Here is an 18,951-nt window from a genome sequence, read left to right on the forward strand (position 1 = left end):
ATACTCCCTCCGATCCATATTATTTGATGCTAATATGGACGTATTTAGATATATTTTAGTCGTAGATACATCTATCTTAGCATCAAGTAATATCGATCGGAGGGAGTATGTCTGAAACTTCCGCTTTGTCCTAATATTTATTAAGGAAGGTTGTTCTAACTTCTGCTTCTACTAATGGGTTAGCAGTGTGGAAACTTCACAAGAGGAACATATAAATGAACTCTGAAACAGGACAAGAGACAGGACCAACTCTGAATATCTAATCACAGCACACAAACAATTCTGAACAGATTCAGCAAGCACGAATAAATTTGTACTGAATCGTTTACATCATCTGATATAGAAATATGACCAAAACCAACCAAACCAAATTCTGCTGTAAAAACCACAATGCTGCCCTCCTCCTAATGTGGGGAGGGGCTTATTGCCTGTGAGTAAATCAAGACCTATAGTTCTTTCTTTCTTTCTTCCTTCCCTCAAATTTTACAACTCAAACAAACATTGTACAGACAAAATAAACAAAAATGGCACACAAAACTATCACCGGTAGTATCTGACCGTCTTGGTTAATAACTTTTTGCTCATTGCATACTAACTGTGTATCCAGCTAACCTGTACCGACTCATGCTGGCATTTTTTATTCTGAGGAAGGTGGGGGTTTGTCAGTGGATGAATCTGTGTCATTCTGCGGTGGTGCCTCGATGACAGCATCGCTGTGCGACAGTTTCTTGCTGGCAGTGCCTTCTTCCGCTTCCTCTGATGATTTCTCGGTAGCTGACTTCTCATGAACCTTGCTATCCCCTGATGGCTTAACAGCGTCGTCTTCTTCCTCCAATGGCTTCTCAAGATCCACGCTGTCATTCGATGGCTCAGCGCTCACCTTGTCTTCCTCTGATGGTTTGTCGGTTACTGGCTTCTCAAGAGCTGTGCTGTTTTCTGATGCTTTGACAGTGTCAACTTCTTCCTCCAATGGCTTCCCAAGATCCACGCTGTCATTCGATGGCTCAACGCTCACCTTGTCTTCCTCTGATGGTTTGTCGGTTACTGTCTTCTCAAGAGCTGTGCTGCTTTCTGATGGTCTGACAGTGTCAACTTCTTCCTCCGATGGCTTCTCAAGGTCCACTGTGCTGTTTAATGGCTCAGCACTCCCCTCGTCTTCCTTCGATGGTTTGCCAATGACTGGCTTCTCAACAGCCATGCTGTCTTCTGATGGCTTGACAGTGTCAGCTTCTTCCTCTGATGGTTTCTCAAGATCCACTTTGTTGTTTGATGGCCCAGCAATCTCCTCATCTTCCTTTGGTGGTTTGTCGATGACTAGCTTCTCAAGAGCCATGATGTCTTCTGATGGCTTGACAGTGTCAACTTCTTCCACTAATGGCTTCTCAACATCCACTCCGACGTTTGATAGCTTAGCAATCCCCTCATCTTCCTGTGATGGTTTTTCAAGAGGTGCGTTGTCTTCTGCTAGCTCAATGCTTGCATTACCTTGCTCCGATGGCTTCATAGGAGTTATGCTGTCCTCTAATGGCTTGGCACTGCTGTCATTGTCCTCCAATGGCTTCTGAAGAGCTGAGCTGTCATCTGATGTCTCAACACTGGCCTCTCTGACATCTACGGAATCCTCAGCAGGTACAGTGCTTTTTTCTAGTGAAATGCTTTGAGGCGGTGTCTCGTCAGAAATACCGCCTTGTGCAGGTTCCTCAGTGGCAGTACTGATCTTTGGAGTGCTTTCAGGCAGTGTTTCAGTAGCTAAGCTGCTTTCTGATGGATTATCAGCAACAACACCAATGGCGGTTTCCAGTGGTTTCTCAATAGATTCATCTTCTTGAGGTGGCTTCTCAACAGATTCATCCTCTTGAGGTTCCAATGGCTCCTTAGTTAGCTTAAGTGGAGCTCCATCAATTTCTGATGGCTCCTCAGTAGTTGCATCACTAGTTTCTGATGGCTTACTGGCAGATGGAACGTTCTGAGGCTCTGATGGCTGTCCTGATGATTCAACAGCATCTGCATCACTTTTAGACTCAGATGGATTCTTGGAAGACATGTCACTTCGATGGACTGCTGGCTCCTCCACCGATGTGCCACTTTGAAGTTCCGGTAGTTTCTCAACTGACTGATCAACAACTGCATCTCTTTGTGGTTCGGATGACTTCACGGCAGGTGTGTCAAATTCAGGCTGCAATGACTCCTTAGCAATCGCATCACTATTAGGCTCTGATTGATCGTTGTCATCGGCCATACGCTGACATTCCAATGGCTGCGCTGTAGCTGCATCCTTTTGACATTGTAATGGCTGTTCCACTGGAACTTCAGCTGGTGCAATACTTTCAGATTCTAATGGCTGCTCAATGCCTGCATCATTTTTAGCTTCCAGTATCTGCTCAGTTGCCTCCTCAGGAGCAACGTCCTGAGATTCCAATGTCTGTTCAACTGTTCGCTTACTCTGAGACATTGACAAGTTCTCACCTGATGCAGCCCCTTCATGCTCTGATGGTTCCTTGGTTGGCTTGTCAGAAGTGGCGTCGCTTTCAGGCTCTGGTATCTTCTTGATAATCAGGTCCCTTTGTTGTGTAGCAACAGCAGTACCTTCAGTTTGAAGTTGTTTCTCAACAGTTTCTTCACTCTGAAATTGCTCCTTAGAAGGTCCCTTCTTTTGTAATGGCATCTGTTGGGAACTTTCTTGTGATGGCTTCTCGATGACCGCAGTGATTTCAGGTGCCTTTTCTTGAGAACTTTCTTGTGAGGGCTTCTCGGTGGTTGCAGCGATTTGAGGTGTCTTTTCCTGTAATGGCTTCTCTTGAGAACATTCTTGTGATGGCTTCTCGATCACTGCCTTGGTTTGCAATGCTTTATTGGTAGTCATACCACTCCCTGTAATGGTTTTTGGAGTTGTACTTCTTTGCCATGACTTCTTCACAGCCATGTTGCTCGGGGCTGGCTTTGTGACGGTAACATTGCTTTGTGATGTTGCTGTAGCTGCTGCACTGCTTTGTGATGGCTTCTCAAATGATGTGTTGCGCTGCCACGCCCGTTTGACCACTCCAATACTTTCAGTTTTCTTTGCATCAACTGCACTGCTCTGGGGTTGCTTCTCGGTTCCTAGGTTGAATTGCCATGGCTTTTTCTCTACTGCTGCAGTGTCCTCTGAAGGCTTCACGTCATCTGCCTTTTTAGTTTCTGGAGGTTCCTCAGTCGTTTCACTCTGTTGATGTAGCACAGTGACCACTGTACTGGTCTCCACTGGTTTCACATCAACCTCGCTGCTCGGCAGAGATTTCTCACTGGCCACTCTGCGCCCCCACGGCCTCTTAATTGTGCTGCTGCTATCTAATGGCTTTGTATCACTCGTAGGTGACGGCTTCTCAATTGGTCCACTCTTTTGCGTTTGGTTCTCAGCAGCCACAGTGCGTTGCCATGGTTTTTTGACCGCTTTGCCGCTTTCTGATGGCTTCACATCATCTGCGCTGCCTGATGCTGGCTTATCCGATGGTAGCATGCTTTGTTGTGGATTTTCAGTAGCTACACTGCGTTTCCATGACTTTTTTACAACTGTGCTGCTGTCCAATGGTTTCACATTAATCCCGTTACTGGAAGATGGCTTCTCACTGGCTTCATCACTCGGTGATGGCTTTTCAGCGGTTGCACTACTCACTAACGGCTTATCTGTGGGAAGACTGCGTTGCCATGGTTTTCTTACGGCAGTACTGCTTCCTGATGGCTTAATATCAACCACACTGCTCTGTGGTGGCTTCTCGGCACTGCTTTCTAACGGCTTCTTGTTGACCACCTGACCCTTTGAATCACTCTCAGTTACCGTTTCACTTTCTGCTGACTTCTGGACTATGCTCTCTGATGGTTTAGGAACATCAATGCTACTTTCCACTTGCTTTTCAGCTGCAACATCATCTTGGGATGGTTTGTCTGCCGTGAGCTCATTTTCTGTGGGTTTCTCACCAAGTTCATCACTTTGACCTGGTTTTTTGGTGCCTTCTACAGTTTCTGCTTCTTTCTCGACAGCCACTTTTGCATTTGCGGTGTTCTCCTCAAACTGACTGAAATTTCCTTTGACCATAAATAACTGAGAATGGTGGGTCTTGCAATAAAGTTTGCCTTCATGCGTGATATGGTTGGATGGGCTGAGTGTACAGCCGCCATGGGTGCAACGGAAGCATGACTTATGATATGAGCCTCCGTTAAGATCAACCTGCAAAAAAATGAGTTGAACCAAAAAAAACAGTCAATGAGATAAATACATACAGTGATGAGATGAGAAAGAATATAGATTTAAAGGAAAATATAGCTAAAAATGCAAACATTATCGATGCTTATCGGACCCGCCATGGAAGGTCAACATTATTGATGTTTATCGGACCCGCCATGGAAGGTAAAGTTAATTATATGACGCTTCCACAGCTATGCACTATGTTAAAAGGCATTGAAGACTTAACTATGACTATTGGATCGACATAACATCTTTTCACCAAAAAAAGTAACTTTGGATCGTGGCTAAGATATTGATCAATTTTTTTCCTGCATGCTACTTGCAACTTAGATTGGAGAACTGCATTAGATGCAGGAAACTCGCTGGATTGTAACAATTAGGGAGTTATTCTAAATTTCTAACAATAAACATCAATAACTAGATTACATTTCTAATAAGAATGGCAGGTTCGGCAAGATGATAGAGCAAACCACAATTCCTCACTTACAGACACCAATATAAATCTGGGCTATTAGACAGAACAAAATATACAGAATGCTATTTTTTCTCAGCAGTTGTTGGTTTAGTGTGTATTAGAGTAACAAAACCAAAGACTAAATAATACCAACCTTTTCAAGAGGGTACACTGTCTTGCTACAAACTACGCACTTGTCTTGCGTGCCGACGAACATGCTAGAGAATCTGCTGTTTTGCTGGCCCTGCATTTTGCGAAAAAAAAATCAATGTGGAAATGGACATAAATTATGTGTATATTGCAGCATAAGTGTAACAAATTTTGATTCTGGGCATATGCTTTAACCACACAAAAGGCATGTCCTACATGAGCTCATTACCTTCTGTCCATTCGATTTTTCTGACTTAGCTGCTCTCGTCACACCTGAGAAAATACAGAATTGTTTCCCAATTTCAGAGAACAATATTAATCCTGACAAAAAAACATCTGAGCCAAATTGGTCAAGTATTTTCTTCAGTACCTTCAAAACTTTTGTCCAAACTGCCAGTTGATTTCAGTATCTGGTCATAGTGAGGTTTGCAGTACAGCACACCTTCGATGGAAGAATAATTACTAAACTGCAACAGAAACAATATCAGTGTTAGTTCAGTTAGGTTTCAGAGATGTGGCTTTAGCCGCAAACAGAAAAAAAAAAGATGGTATCATGTAGCATAAAATTTTCAAAACAGAAAGTATGATGTAGCAGAAAACATTTGGCATGATCATTTCTGCTTTCAACAAAATGATTAGTTTCTAAATAAAGCTACATAGTACAGACTGCCAAACCATGTGGTCCGAACGAATAATGCAAGGAGAGCATGCCTAATCTAGCACTAGGATGGATGACACACCAACCTAATTCTGTCTTTGGCTTTATTGCTAGTTCAACTGCCTACATACTATCATAGCTCTAAATTGTTTTTATGATCTTGGAAAGAGAATTTCAGGGATCCAATCAGGGCTTAAGGGGCCCACCCACAGCAAATCATCACTAAACTGCATGTGCTATGCTGTCTTGGCCATTCCTTTAAGGAAAGGCAAGTACATAGAACTCATCATGCCAATGTGACACCTCAATGCGCACTGGAGATTCATTCCTCGAAAGAAATTAAATGCAGATTATAACATCATCATTTCGGGCTCACATATAATCTGCAGGTGTGCAATCAGCACTAACTTGTTCTGTGCGCTAATGGCAAGAAGTCGCGGCGGTTGACATAAACATGCAGCCTAACTTGTTTAACTGGGTTGTTGTTGGGAAAGAGAAACCCACAGCAAGTACAATCATCGACTTGAGTACTACCTACCGCGTCAATCGAACAAGGACAATAATTTAGCAAGCTGTGATGATGGTCAGGTAGGCGCATTAGTACCCCTTCTTGCAAAGCTCGCAATAATAGTAGTTAGGAATCAGGAGAGCATAAGCACGGTATCAGAATGAAAGGATCAATGAATTATAGCATATGTACTTTGTACTTTGTAGCCTGAAATGGAGGATATGAACAGTGAAGCTCTCGGTGCGAATATTCTGGTCAAGGGGGAGCTGAGCTGGGAAAGGAAGAAGGCGAGGAATCGGATTGACCTGGAGGGTGCTCTTGCAGTGGTGGCAGCGGAAGCAGGGGCGGTGGTATGCTCGGCCGTCGGCGGCGAGCTCCTCGACCGGGTAGACGGTCTTGCCGCAGGACGCGCACTTCTGCTTCGTGCCGCCCCACGCCGCCGACGCCATCCCGTCCTCCCCCTCCCCCTCCGCGTCGCCGGCCAGCGCCTCAGATGATGCTGCTGGAGAAGAAGGATCGGAAGGGAGAAAGAAGAAGGAGGCGACGATGGGTGGTGGGAGGGATGATTAGCGAAGGCGAAAGCGGCGGTAGCACAGCGCAGAGGAGAGTTGTGGCGAATAACGAGCGGCAGCGCACGCAGCAGCGGAGTTGGTGCGGTGTGCGCTCTCCAGCCTACTTTCGTCAAAAGAGAAGACGGAAATGCTACGGCCACCACTGCACTCTGGCTATCAAATCTTTTTTGTGTAATTCCAAATGTAAAGGAAGTCTCCATATCTTATTGGTGAAACTGAATACTTGAAATCCAACAGAATCCTGTTTTCTTGTTTTCCCGTAAATCCCAAAAAAATTCTACCTCCTTTCTTTTTCATATATATTTCTGATCAGGAAAAATTAAAAATTATGCCAGCTGTTTTGAAGTTATTCTAATCTTGTACACACAATTATTCATCTTCTACTAGAATTTTGATTTATCGATGCAAATTAGATTTGGATAGAAGAGTACATTCTTTCTAATATTTTAGTAGATAGAAGAAACATTTCTTCTATCTAAAATATTAGAAAGAATTTTGTTGATTTATTTATTGCATTTTGGCTATTTAGGGGTGTGTCAACAATTGACAGTAGTAAGAGAGCAATTTTCCGACTGAGGATTGGTCTTTTTTTTCTTGGAAATTCTATAAACTGGTTTGAAAAGATAAAAACACATACAGTAGAAGAAACTAGTCATGTAGAGATTAGAGTAAGAATGCGCCGCCAAACTTTTTGTGGTAGTTTGTTGATTCGTAGTCTGGATGAAAAACCAAGAAGGTAGAATATAATATTTAGGTGGTGAGGAGACTCTTGGGTTTGTATTTTTACACAGCCATGAAATCAGTTGTAATTTTATGAGCTTGAAATCTAAACCATATTGAGTCATTGACGTGTGAGTTTTTAAAGATTTTTATGAGTATAGATTATTTTCAAAAAATATAGGACCATAGAGATTGGGAAATAAAAAGTACATATACATTTGAGGTTCAAATTTCCTTTTTTTTGGTTCAACATCTCAATCCATTTGAATTAATCGGCGGCATTACTTCTCGACGTTGTTTACTTAATAGCTAGCTTGCTCTCTACTATGGATGCAACAAGGAAGTGAAGTGCAAAAATAATCAAAAGAGGACTCGAAAGTTAGGAGTTTCTGGGTATGAATATTCTTGTGACAGTGAGGGATCGAGAGCATATGTTGTCGCTTGACATCGGTAGTTACACGTGGTAAGGCGGTGATATATTTACGAACCGTGGTGTAGACTATATCACACTTCTCCTTGCAAGAAGATCAAATCATAGTGATATATCCCTTCTATCTCGAACGGCATTATAAGAGTTCGTAGCTACGACATGACCTCGAGCCGATGTATTTATACGCCCATCTCCTCAGCCTGATATCTTCATGGACCGACGGTTGCAAGGGTTTAATTTGTTTTTGTCTCTGGGGCGGCAAGGTTGGAAATTTGTAACGGCATCCTCTTCGGTCAACCTTTTTGCGAGTAACGACGCTGACAGTTTTAAAACAACACTCTAGGCCATTATTTTTCCTGGAAAAGAGAAAATACCGAAAACATGTTTCATGGGTTAAGTGTGTTCATGCATGGGTTATGGTACATTCCCTTGGTATTCGTAGCGTCGCTACTATCTCCTGGTAGAGGGAGGCTAATGATTTGCTCTGGCTCCTCGAGTTGACACCATGTCCTGAGCATGACACATCGAGCCCACAAACAAGCGAGCGCAAGATTAGATAAGGGTCCTGCGACCGTACCCTTTCCCACCGCCGGCGGGCCCCGGCGGCGATTTGTTTCGCATATCCGGCCGGGCGCGTGTCTTCCGTTTCGCTACGGCGCAGACGGCGAACCCTGGCCACTGACACGCGTGTTCCGGAGCAAAGCTATCCCCACTTGTAAGCTCGACAGGACACGACGAGGCCGTGTTGTTTTCTGTCATTTCCCGAGTGCGCGCGCCCGATTCGCCGAAAGCAACAGACAGGTGGGGCCGCCCATCTCTCGCAGTAGTATATAGCTTTGGCGGAATCTGTTCTGTGAGCTGGCTCGCGCCTAATCAATCCTGGGATCATCATTTGTTTTGGTGGAAGTACTAATTTGTTCTGTAAAAGGGTGCTCCACTGTAGTCTTATTTTCGCCTGAACCGCTAGTGCTGTACGGAGATGGGGCATGGATGGCTCTCGTTCCTTTTGATTAGGCCATCTCCAACACGGGTACCCATCTCGCCGCCCGTGCGTCGGATAGGTTAAACCGGATAAAAACGTGGCTCACCGTGCAGATCCATCCTTAAAACGGATGGCCACTGCATTCGAGATAACTTAAACCCGGCCTAATTTTAGGTCTCATTTGCGTGCCGTGGACGTCGAGCGCTGGCCGCTCGCGTCCTCCTATGTCCTCCCCTGGCTCGCGTGTTGTAGGGACATAGTATCATTTTCATTAAAATTAAATATATTATATTTTCTTAGTACTACTACTAGCTTAGCTACCGACTCGTCGGTGACTCATCGCCGCGGCCGTGGATTTCACTCGACGCGTGAGAATTCCACTTCAGCTTTATCAGCTGGGTGGCCCAGCAGCGGCCACCCTCTTCCTGGCCCTCCTCGTAGCTTCGGCGCGCTGGCCTGTACGCGTGAGGATACCACTACAGCTTTATCAGCTGGGCGGCCCGACGGCGGCCTTCCTCCGGCGTTCGTCTGCAGCCGCCCTCTTCCTGGCCCTCCTCGTAGCTTCGGCGCGCACCGCCTCCTGCGGTGTCACGGCCCGCTTCCCCCACTAAGAGAGCTCCCACACAACGCGCTTGGCACGTTCCATAGCGTCCCGTGCCTCGAGGCGGACACGGCCGGCATCCCAGGCCTCGTGGTTCGCCTGCTGGAGACACAACCGCACTTGGCGGCCGAGCTCCGCCTCCGCAGCCTCCTCGTTATGAATATCTATCTAAATATTTATACTACTAATATTTACTAATTATGAATATATATTACTAATATATTTATACTAATAATATTTTTATCTAACAAATATTTGTAACATATAATTTCACTAATTTTTTACTAACAAATATTTCTAACTAATAAATTTTTATCTAACAAATATATTACTTTTTTCTAACATATAAATTTCACTACTTTTAAAATTTCACTAACATATAATTTTTTATAAATTTTACTAACATATAAATTTCACTAAAATATAATTTTCACTACACTAACTATTTTTCACTACTACTAATTTCACTACACTAATCTAACAAAAAAATATTTCTACCTATTTTTCTAACTAATTTGTCACCACTACTAATTTCACTACACTAATCGAACAAAAAAAAATGCATGCATATGCCGGCGGCCGGCCGTAGGAGAGGGAGGGGGCTTACCGGGGAGGAGAGGCGCGGCGGCGCGCGTGGACGGCGACGCGGCGGGCGGCGCGCGTGGACGACGCGGCGGACGGCGCGCGGTCGGCGCGACGCGGCGGAATGTGAGGAGGAGAGAGGCGACCGGGTGGTCGGCGACGCGCGCGGAGGGCGGCGGCGCAGTGGTCGGCGTGCGCGGCGGTAGTGCACGGCGACGGCGTCAGCAACGACGAGCGGCGGGCGCGCAAAAAAATGGCAGCATGGCGGCATCGTTTTTGCTTCTCTCCGCGGGATTGATCTCCGCGGAGACGAAGAGGAGAAGTTATAGGGGAGGACCCTTTGGTCCCGGTTGGTGGCACGAACCGAGACTAAAGGCGCCTCTTTGGTCCCGGTTCGTGGCGCGAACCGGGACCTAAGGCCCATTTTCGGTGGGATGTTCACTGCCCGCGCAAAATAACCATTAGGCCCCGGTTCGTGGCACGAACCGGGACCAAAGGCAAATTTGTATGTGCCTTTTCAAATAATTTCGTTTGCCGCCTAATTTCAAATCAAAAAATCAGATATGATAAATCAAATTGTTAAGAAAAGAAATCTCTATGTAATAAAAGTATAATTTATTCATTATGAACATTTAAATATTTACATTCCTTATGAATATGAATTTGAATAACTTATGAATATGAATTTGAATATGAAGTGAGTTTTTCAAATAATTTCGTTTCCCGCCTGATTTCAAATCAAAAAATAACATATGGTGGGTAAGTTTCCCGCCAAGACGTCGCGCGGGAAAGTTTCCCGCCATGACGCCGCGCGGGAGATTTCCCGCCTACACGCCTCAATAAATAGCTCCTACGTCCCCGTCTCCCACTTCACTCACCGAACCCTAGCCCATTTCACAACGCGCCCAAAGCCACACCCACCGCCGGTGGAGGTGGACCCGCAGCTCGTCGAGATAGAGGAGTGGGATGAGCTGCAGCAGCTGCTACGGCAGGAGGCGGCAGCCAGGAGGGCTGCAGCGGATGAGGTGGACCTGCAGCTCGCGGAGATAGAGGAGTGGGACAAGGCGGCGCTAGCGGCTACCATAGAAGCATTTGAGAGGCAGAGTCTCCAGGAGCTACATAAGCGACGACGTGTGGTGGATCTGGATTGTGAAGAGGAGCTGCAGCAGCAGCTGCGGCAGCCAGGAGGGCGGCAGCGGATGCACGAAGAACTAGTCAAAGTCGTTATTTTAGTTTAAATTTAGTTAACGTATCTAGTTAAATTCCAATAAAGTGGTTGTTGGGGGGATGACCCCCGGTATGCTAAAGGCATGCTAAACTGGCCTGGCTTAGGCTGTTGAGGTACCGGTTTAAAGGTTATTTCGGATAATGAAGTTAAGTTTGTGCTTAAGTGAAACTATGCCGGTATCCCAGAAGGGGTATACCGGAATACGCTAAGAAGTACCGGAGTACCGGCACAGGCTACACTATAGCACATCGGCAGTCTGGTCAAAGATTCCCTCAAGGACTAGAGGACAAGAATGAGCGAAGCACATCAGCTTTAATCGAAGCTCTGAGACCAAAGCAGAAGATGACGTAAAAGCTACCGGAGGATGTCACCGTTCCTGATTAAAGACATACCGGCGTCACCTGCTGCCAAAGAGGCTTTATAAAGTAGTTTGTCTAGTCAAAGATGCCATTAGGGTTTCTTCCCCTGTAAGTCACCCTCTCCCCTATATATGGAGAGGGAGCACACCCTTGCGCGGGGTACCTGAGTATTCAATAGACAGATTCTAAGTTAGAAGTAGAAGCTTGTACTGTGCTTCTTCAGCCTCTGGCCAAGGCCAAGTTCATCAATAATATACCGGTATTCCACCCGAAATCCACCCTTGTGTTACCAAAACCCTCCCCCGAATCCTCTAGCGCACATTCGGCCCCAACTCAAGCCATCCCATGGCATCTGTCTGTTCACCACGACGACAGTTGGCGCCCACCGTGGGGCCAGCTGCTGCGCTTGCTGGAGTTCACATTCGGGCGGGCCTCCTCACCATCCCCGGCGAGCGCGTGGTCAGTGGCCTCGTCTACCGCCTCGGCTCGCTGGACTTCATCAACGACAACGTTGGCTGCTTCTCCAACGGCGGTAAGTTCCCCAAGAACGGCCGCGTCATCGAGTTCGGCAGCCACCGCGTCTACTACGGCACCGTCCCGGAGCGCCAGTAACTCTCGCCGGTGCTGGTAGCGCCGGACCCGCCAAGATCTGTTGCTCGTGCGCTGCGCAACGGCTGCGCCGCTGGCAGCGTGGAGGTGCTGGTGGTTGGCACGGCTGACGCCGGCAAGAGAGCAGCGGCGGAAGGCGCTGGACAGACGAAGTCCGCGCGCACGGCCAAGCCGCCGACCGAGCATGACCAAGTGGTTGCGGGTGCATCTGCAGCGCGACCGGAGACTCCTCTCCAAGCGGCCATGAGCGTTCTGGCGACGCCTATCGCGCAGAACATCGATCCGGCAGCGGCTCAAGCGGAGCTGGAGGCGCAGCGGCAGAAGCTGCTCTCCGGAGGTGCGAACATCGTCAGGGCGCAGCGCGAGCTGAACCTAACCCTACGTGAGTACAACGCTGCCCATGGCTTTGCTTCTATTAGCGCTCAGCCTGCTAGAGTACCGGAAAACCGGCTTAGAGCTCGCAACCTAGATCAGGATCTGCGCCGGGAAGTTCTTGCCGGAAAAATTACGTCTGCATCCTTGAGCATCGTGGAAAAACCTAAGTACAGCAGCCCGGATAGAACAATAAAAGCTGCTAGGGCTGCAGTAGAGCTGTGTGACTCGCTTACCGGAGATGCATTAGCAAAGCAACAAGATCGAGTTAGGGAGTTGCTCGATATGATACAGGAACAAAACGCTGAGCAGCTTGCTAGGGTAAACAAAGTAGCAGCAGCGTCAAAATCAGTGCGTTCGCCAAAGAATGCCGGAAGCAAGTCGCATGGGCAGGCGTTGTCCCCCCATCCGGACAGAAGAAGAGAAAAAGAAGTGAATGCGCAGTAAATGACTGTATATGATCCAGTACTTGCCGGAAAACAACAAGCCGGGCGACACGAGGCCAAAAGAAAAAGCCAAGGGGCAGTTCGTGGCTATGCCGGAGATGGCTACGCCGGAAAGATTATGCCGGTAAAGGTGAAACCGGGCAAAACTATCGTGCAGCAAGAGCAGCTTATGTTGAGGAGGAAATGCCTTCACCAAGGTACCGGCAGGCACGAGCCGCGGTACCGGAACGTTACGATGAAGCTGATTCTGGAATGGAAATGATCGGAGCTTACCGGAACCCTTTGGGGGAACGCTTAGGTGAAAGGTGCCTGCCAGACCGGGATGCGAGGCACAGGCTGGACAGAGTATACTTATCTGAGTTGATCGAAGCAAAAGGTCCTCCGGGTCCAAAGTGCTTTGGCCCACGGATCATGAATGAGGAACCACCGGTTCGCAACTTCCAGTTGCCCCGTGACATAAAAACATACGATGGCACCACTAAGCCGGAAGATTGGCTTGCGGATTATGTGACCGCAGTGTACGTCGCTGGTGGCGGAGGAACCATGATAGGTGGAGGAAACCGGCGCTGGGCCGTGAGAATCATACCGTCCTTCCTGGTAGGACCGACACACATTTGGCTTAACAATTTGCCAAAGGGAAGCATAAATGGCTGGCTGGACTTTGAGGAAGCTTTCGTGAGCAACTTCAGCAGCACGTACCGGAGGCCAAACAGGCCGCAGCAGCTCGCGCTGTGCCTACAGCGCTCCAATGAAACAGACCGGGATTACCTGGCCCGGTGGAATTCCACAAGGAACTCCTGTGAAGGAGTGATCGAGGCATAGGCCATTGTTTGGTTTTGCAATGGGTGCAGAAGAGGTTCACCGCTGTGGCAAAAGCTGCAGAGAAACATGCCAACAACCTTGACGTAAATGATACGTGTGGCGGATAGCTACGCATTGGGAGATCCAATGCAACCGGCGGTTCAAGCTGAACCGGCGCAAACGAGCCAACCGCGCCAAGATCAATACCGAGACAACCGGCACAACAAAAGAAGGGAAGATTTTCCGGATCGGAGGTATGGTCCGCAGCAAGTGGCCGCGGTGCAGGATAATTCCGGCGCCAGCGGAAGCCAGAGACAAAAAATCGGATCGCAGCCGTGGACGGGTCCTAAGAAACAATGGGTTGAAAATAAACCGTGGCAAAATGATGAGAGGTACACCATAGAATCCGCTATGGATCAGCCGTGCCGTTGGCACACACCGAATCCTGCGAGACCTGCGAACCATCTGACAAGAGATTGCTCCTGGACCAAGAGGTTAATGGAGAAAGGCATGATGAAAGATGCAAGGGACCTAATGTCCGGAAGATTACCCCCACCACCACCGCTTACCGTAATAAATGCGCTACCGGTACAGCCTCAGCCAAACCGGCAGCAGCAGCAGCAAGAAGTTCATCAGGTGGGAGATGGCAATGGCCAACCACCACCACCGGCACCTTTGGGCCGGAACGTTTATCAGGATCCGCACCTGTGCTGTGTTGTGTTCGTCACTGAGCCAACATACAAGAAAAGCATGCATCGCCATTCCATGGAAGTGAACGCAGTGATACCGGCAGTTCCGAAATACACGTTGTGGTCAGATCAGGAAATTACCTGGTCGTTCAAGGATCACCCAAAGATAATGCCAAACTCAGGTGGCTATGCTCTAGTTGTGGACCCAATCATGCATGGGCCAACGACTCGAGTCAAGTTCAGCAAGGTGCTGATAGACAATGGGAGTAGCATAAACATCATGTACCGGCACACCATGCGTATGCTGGGAATAACAGAAAAAATGTTGCAACCAACTCACTCAATGTTCCATGGAATCGTTCCGGGTCTGTCTTGTTCGCCCATGGGAAAAATCCGGATGGATGTATCGTTTGGAGGGCGTGACAATTGCCGGGTCGAAAACCTTCTGTTCGAGGTGGTGGATCTGGACAGTCCTTACCATGCACTGCTGGGGAGACCGGCTCTGGCGGCATTCATAGCTTCAACTCATACAGCGTATCTCAAGATGAAGATGCCGACACCTCGTGGACCATTAACTGTGGTGGGAAACTATAAGGTCTCGCTGGAAACCGCTTCCGCCGGATCAAACCTAGCAGAATCGCTGGTAATAGCAGATGAAAAAAGAAGGATGCAAACCGCAGTTGCGCTGGCTCAGTCCTCACAGTTGAGCTTAGCTGCAATGAGTGGCAACTTGGGCACACCGGCATTCAAGCCAACCAAGGAAACAAAGGACATTGTGCTGGATCCGGCATACCCAGAGCGTACCGTTCGTATCGGTGCCGGCCTGAGTGAGGCATAGGAAAGCGCGTTCGTCAGCTTCCTCCGTGAGAATCAGAGCATCTTTGCCTGGTCTACCGACGACTTGGTGGGTGTTCCGAGGGAGTTGGCTGAGCACTCTTTGAATGTCCGGAAGGATGCGAAGCCGGTAAGACAACCCTTACGCCGGTTCGTTGAAGACATGAGGAAAATCATTGGAGAAGAGGTGACAAAGTTATTGGCTGCCGGTTTCATCGTGGAGGTACTGCATACCGAGTGGCTAGCCAATCCGGTGTTGGTCGAGAAGAAAAAAGAGGAAGAACCCAAGGCTCCAAAGGTGTGGCGCATGTGTATCGACTACACCAACCTGAACAAGGCTTGCCCAAAAGATCCATTCCCCTTACCCCGGATTGATCAGGTAATCGATTCTACTGCTGGCTGTGAGTTGTTGTCTTTTCTGGATGCTTATTCCGGTTTCCACCAATTCCCCTAAAAAGGAAGATCAAATAAAAACTGCGTTCATTACCCCGCACGGGGCTTATTGCTATGTCACTATGCCTTTTGGTTTGCGCAACGCTGGTGCAACGTACCAGCGCTGTATGCAAAAATTCCTGTTTGATCATATTGGAAAAAATATGCAAGTCTATGTGGACGATGTCGTGATAAAAACTAAGGTAAAAGACACCTTGATCGATGATCTGAGGCAAACTTTCGACAACTTGAGAAGGTTCCGGATGAAACTTAATCCGGCAAAATGCACCTTCGGTGTTCCTGCCGGAAAACTTCTTGGCTTTCTGGTATCAAGCCGCGGTATAGAGGTTAGGGATTTCTATTTTCGTGCCCCTGGTTCGTTAGTTGTACTCAGTTTTCCCCAGTCCCTTAATTTTTCCTCAGTTTTCCCCTCCTCTAGTTTGAAACACGCACAAGTGCTGGAACGGCCGGTAGCCGTCGGGTCGGAGGCCTTGACCGTTAGTCTGACCGGGTGGGGCCGCACGGGGGCAGCTTCTCCCCGACGGGTAGGGTCGGGAGACACGTCGGAGCAGCCATCCATCTATCGGCGACGTGTGGGCCATTTTATTTCATGATTTTATACGCGGTGCTGCCAATGACAAATGGGGCCGCTCTATAGGGCTGCCGCAGCCAATGACCAGTGGGGTCGTATATTTTTCAGGGAAAACTCATATATTGCCGCTCCGTGGTGCCTCCACGGCCAATGACCGGTGGGGTCGTCTATTTTTCGAGGAAAACTCACATATATTGCCGCTCCGTGGGCTGCCGCAGCCAATGACCAGTGGGGTCGTCTATTTATTTAGAGAAAATCATATATTGCCGCTCTGTGGGGCCTCCGCGGCCAATGACCCGGTGGGGTCGTCTATTTTTCAGGAAAAGACACATATTGCCGCTCGTGGGGCTGCCGCAGCCAATGACCGATGGGGTCGTCTATTTATTTAGAGAGAGAAAATCATATATTGCCGCTCCGTGGGGCCTGCGCAGCCAATGACCAGTGGGGTCGTCTATTTTTCGGGAAAACTCACATATTGCCGCTCGATATATGTCTTTAGAAAATATCATAGAGAGAAGCAACAAGTTCGCTAATTAATTATTCTTAAGCTAGGCTGGATAACCGGCTGGCAGCTCGTTCCCCACCGTCGGACGGAGCAGCCATCGCCGGCGCCTCGTCGCGCCGCCGGCTCCGTCCCCCGGCGGCGTCGGACGAGCTCGCGGCGCTGCACGTCAACCACGGCTCCAACACTTCTTTCGTCCGCACGCATTGTACCCACCGCAGGAAAGTCCGCCGCAAGCAGATCCGCCGCCCACGACGACCGGGATTTGTTCCGCGCACCAATTGGTATAGCTTGGTAAGACCTCCGCTTCTGCCTCCCCCGCCTCCTAATCGATTCGGTTCCCGTAATTTATTGGAGTTTGCAGGTACGAAATAGTCCTCAATGTCTGGTCGTAGTGGGTACACCGGCGAGGGTGGCGATTCGATCATGTCGTGGCCACGTTCTACTTCTCCTACCTCGTAGGAAGTGCAGGTATCTAGCTTCAGCTCTCTGTACTACCGTTGAATTTGAAGTTCCGCCATGGCCTGTTGGAGTGATTTCAGTTGTTCTTTTTTCCATTATTGTTACGAGTTAGCCGAGCAAGCCGATGATCCATGGTACATTGCATACCAAGATGAATCAACCCGAGTGGTGTAGCCAGAGGATGGATTTGGAGGAGAAGGTGGCCAATTTAGGTGATGAATTGGCCCGTAAAAACCTGATGATCTTCGAGCTGAAGCGTATTGTGGAGGAAGAAAAGAAGAATTCAGAGCTTATTCGCAAGGAGAAGTTGAGAGTTGAGACAGATCTTGCCGTATTTGATCAAGTGGTAGAAAATCTAGAACATGAACTTAAAGTGATGGGAGAGGAGAAAAGTAGATTCATACGTGCGGTTTTATTAGGTGTCATCCCTGTCCTAGCAGTTATGTGGTTCTGGTAGATGATTTAGTATAGAATTGTTATTCAGTAGATGGCTCTAACCACTGTATTTTATTGTGGCTCTAAGCACTGTATTTTGGTGTACAATTTCCTATTTGTGGTAAGTAATGTGCACGATAATTTTAGCATGCATGAACATTTTATAAAAGTGAAGGGATCCCAAAAGTGAAAGCATGTACCAGCCTCCGGATCAAATACATATCAATATCTTCCCAATCAAGTTGGGATAGAATTCAAATCATACATACGGATGTACATGGACACATCAAGAACGTGGAGAAGCTTTTTTTGAGACGGAGGTAGTAGTTCGAACAATTTTATCCCAATTGGAAATTGAAAAATACAAATTTATCATAATTTATCCCAATTTGCGGCGTCGAACACGGCCGCGCAGCGATGGGCAAGAAAGGCCGGGACGACGGGCGGTCGAGGGTGGTCATCTGCGCCATCCGCCGTTGAAGCGATGTTATCGGCGATGGCTTCAATGTTCGTGGCATCGATGACCATTGTCGGAACCGCCGCTGTCTTGGTGTACTTCATCAGCGACGGATCAGCGGAGGGCTGGATCGGCGGCTTTGCAGCGCGGTTGTAGACGATGGCTTCAATCGTCTTGGCATCTGATGGCGTGTATTTCACACGTTCGTTGGGCAACCCCAAGAGGAAGGTATGATGCGCACAGCAGCAAGTTTTCCCTCAGAAAGAAACCAAGGTTTATCGAACCAGGAGGAGCCAAGAAGCACGTTGAAGGTTGATGGCGGCGGGATGTAGTGCGGCGCAACACCGGAGATTCCGGCGCCAACGTGGAACCTGCACAACACAACCAAAGTACTTTGCCCCAACGAAACGAGTGAGGTTGTCAATCTCACCGGCTTGCTGTAACAAAGGATTAACCGTATTGTGTGGAAGATGATTGTTTGCGAGAGAAAATAGTAAAAACAAGTATTGCGAGCAGATTTGTATTTCGAGTATTAAAGAATGGACCGGGGTCCACGGTTCACTAGAGGTGTCTCTCCCATAAGATAAAAGCATGTTGGGTGAACAAATTACAGTCGGGCAATTGACAAATAGAGAGGGCATAACAATGCACATACATGACATGATAAGTATAGTGAGATTTAATTGGGCATTACGACAAAGTACATAGACCGCCATCCAACTGCATCTATGCCTAAAAAGTCCACCTTCAGGTTATCATCCGAACCCCTCCAGTATGAAGTTGCAAAGCAACAGACAATTGCATTAAGTATGGTGCGTAATGTAATCAACAACTACATCCTCGGACATAGCGCC

General features: G+C 47.8%; 1 protein-coding gene across 1 annotated transcript; it reads right to left on the reverse strand.

Moving 5' to 3' along the window:
• Positions 1–453: 453 nt before the first annotated feature.
• LOC124646411 (cell surface glycoprotein 1-like) lies at positions 454–6,441 on the reverse strand. Its single transcript, XM_047186531.1, has 6 exons — positions 6,298–6,441; positions 5,197–5,293; positions 5,056–5,099; positions 4,831–4,920; positions 1,454–4,204; positions 454–1,183 (listed from the first exon to the last, which is right to left on the reverse strand). The coding sequence occupies exons 1-6, from the start codon at positions 6,439–6,441 to the stop codon at positions 638–640; spliced, it is 3,672 nt and encodes a 1,223-aa protein (XP_047042487.1). The 3' UTR covers positions 454–637.
• Positions 6,442–18,951: the final 12,510 nt, after the last annotated feature.

Source organism: Lolium rigidum, chromosome 1 (genome assembly GCF_022539505.1).
Source record: "Lolium rigidum isolate FL_2022 chromosome 1, APGP_CSIRO_Lrig_0.1, whole genome shotgun sequence".
Lineage (NCBI taxonomy): Eukaryota > Viridiplantae > Streptophyta > Magnoliopsida > Poales > Poaceae > Lolium > Lolium rigidum.

Excerpts from the sequence above, each read along its gene's own strand:
- LOC124646411 (XM_047186531.1), bottom strand. The coding sequence starts at position 6,441 with ATGGCGTCGGCGGCGTGGGGCGGCACGAAGCAGAAGTGCGCGTCCTGC. Across the intron at positions 5,100-5,196 it reads TTTGGACAAAAGTTTTGAAG|GTGTGACGAGAGCAGCTAAG; the intron begins GTACTGAAGAAA and ends GTATTTTCTCAG. Across the intron at positions 4,921-5,055 it reads AAAAATCGAATGGACAGAAG|GGCCAGCAAAACAGCAGATT; the intron begins GTAATGAGCTCA and ends CGCAAAATGCAG.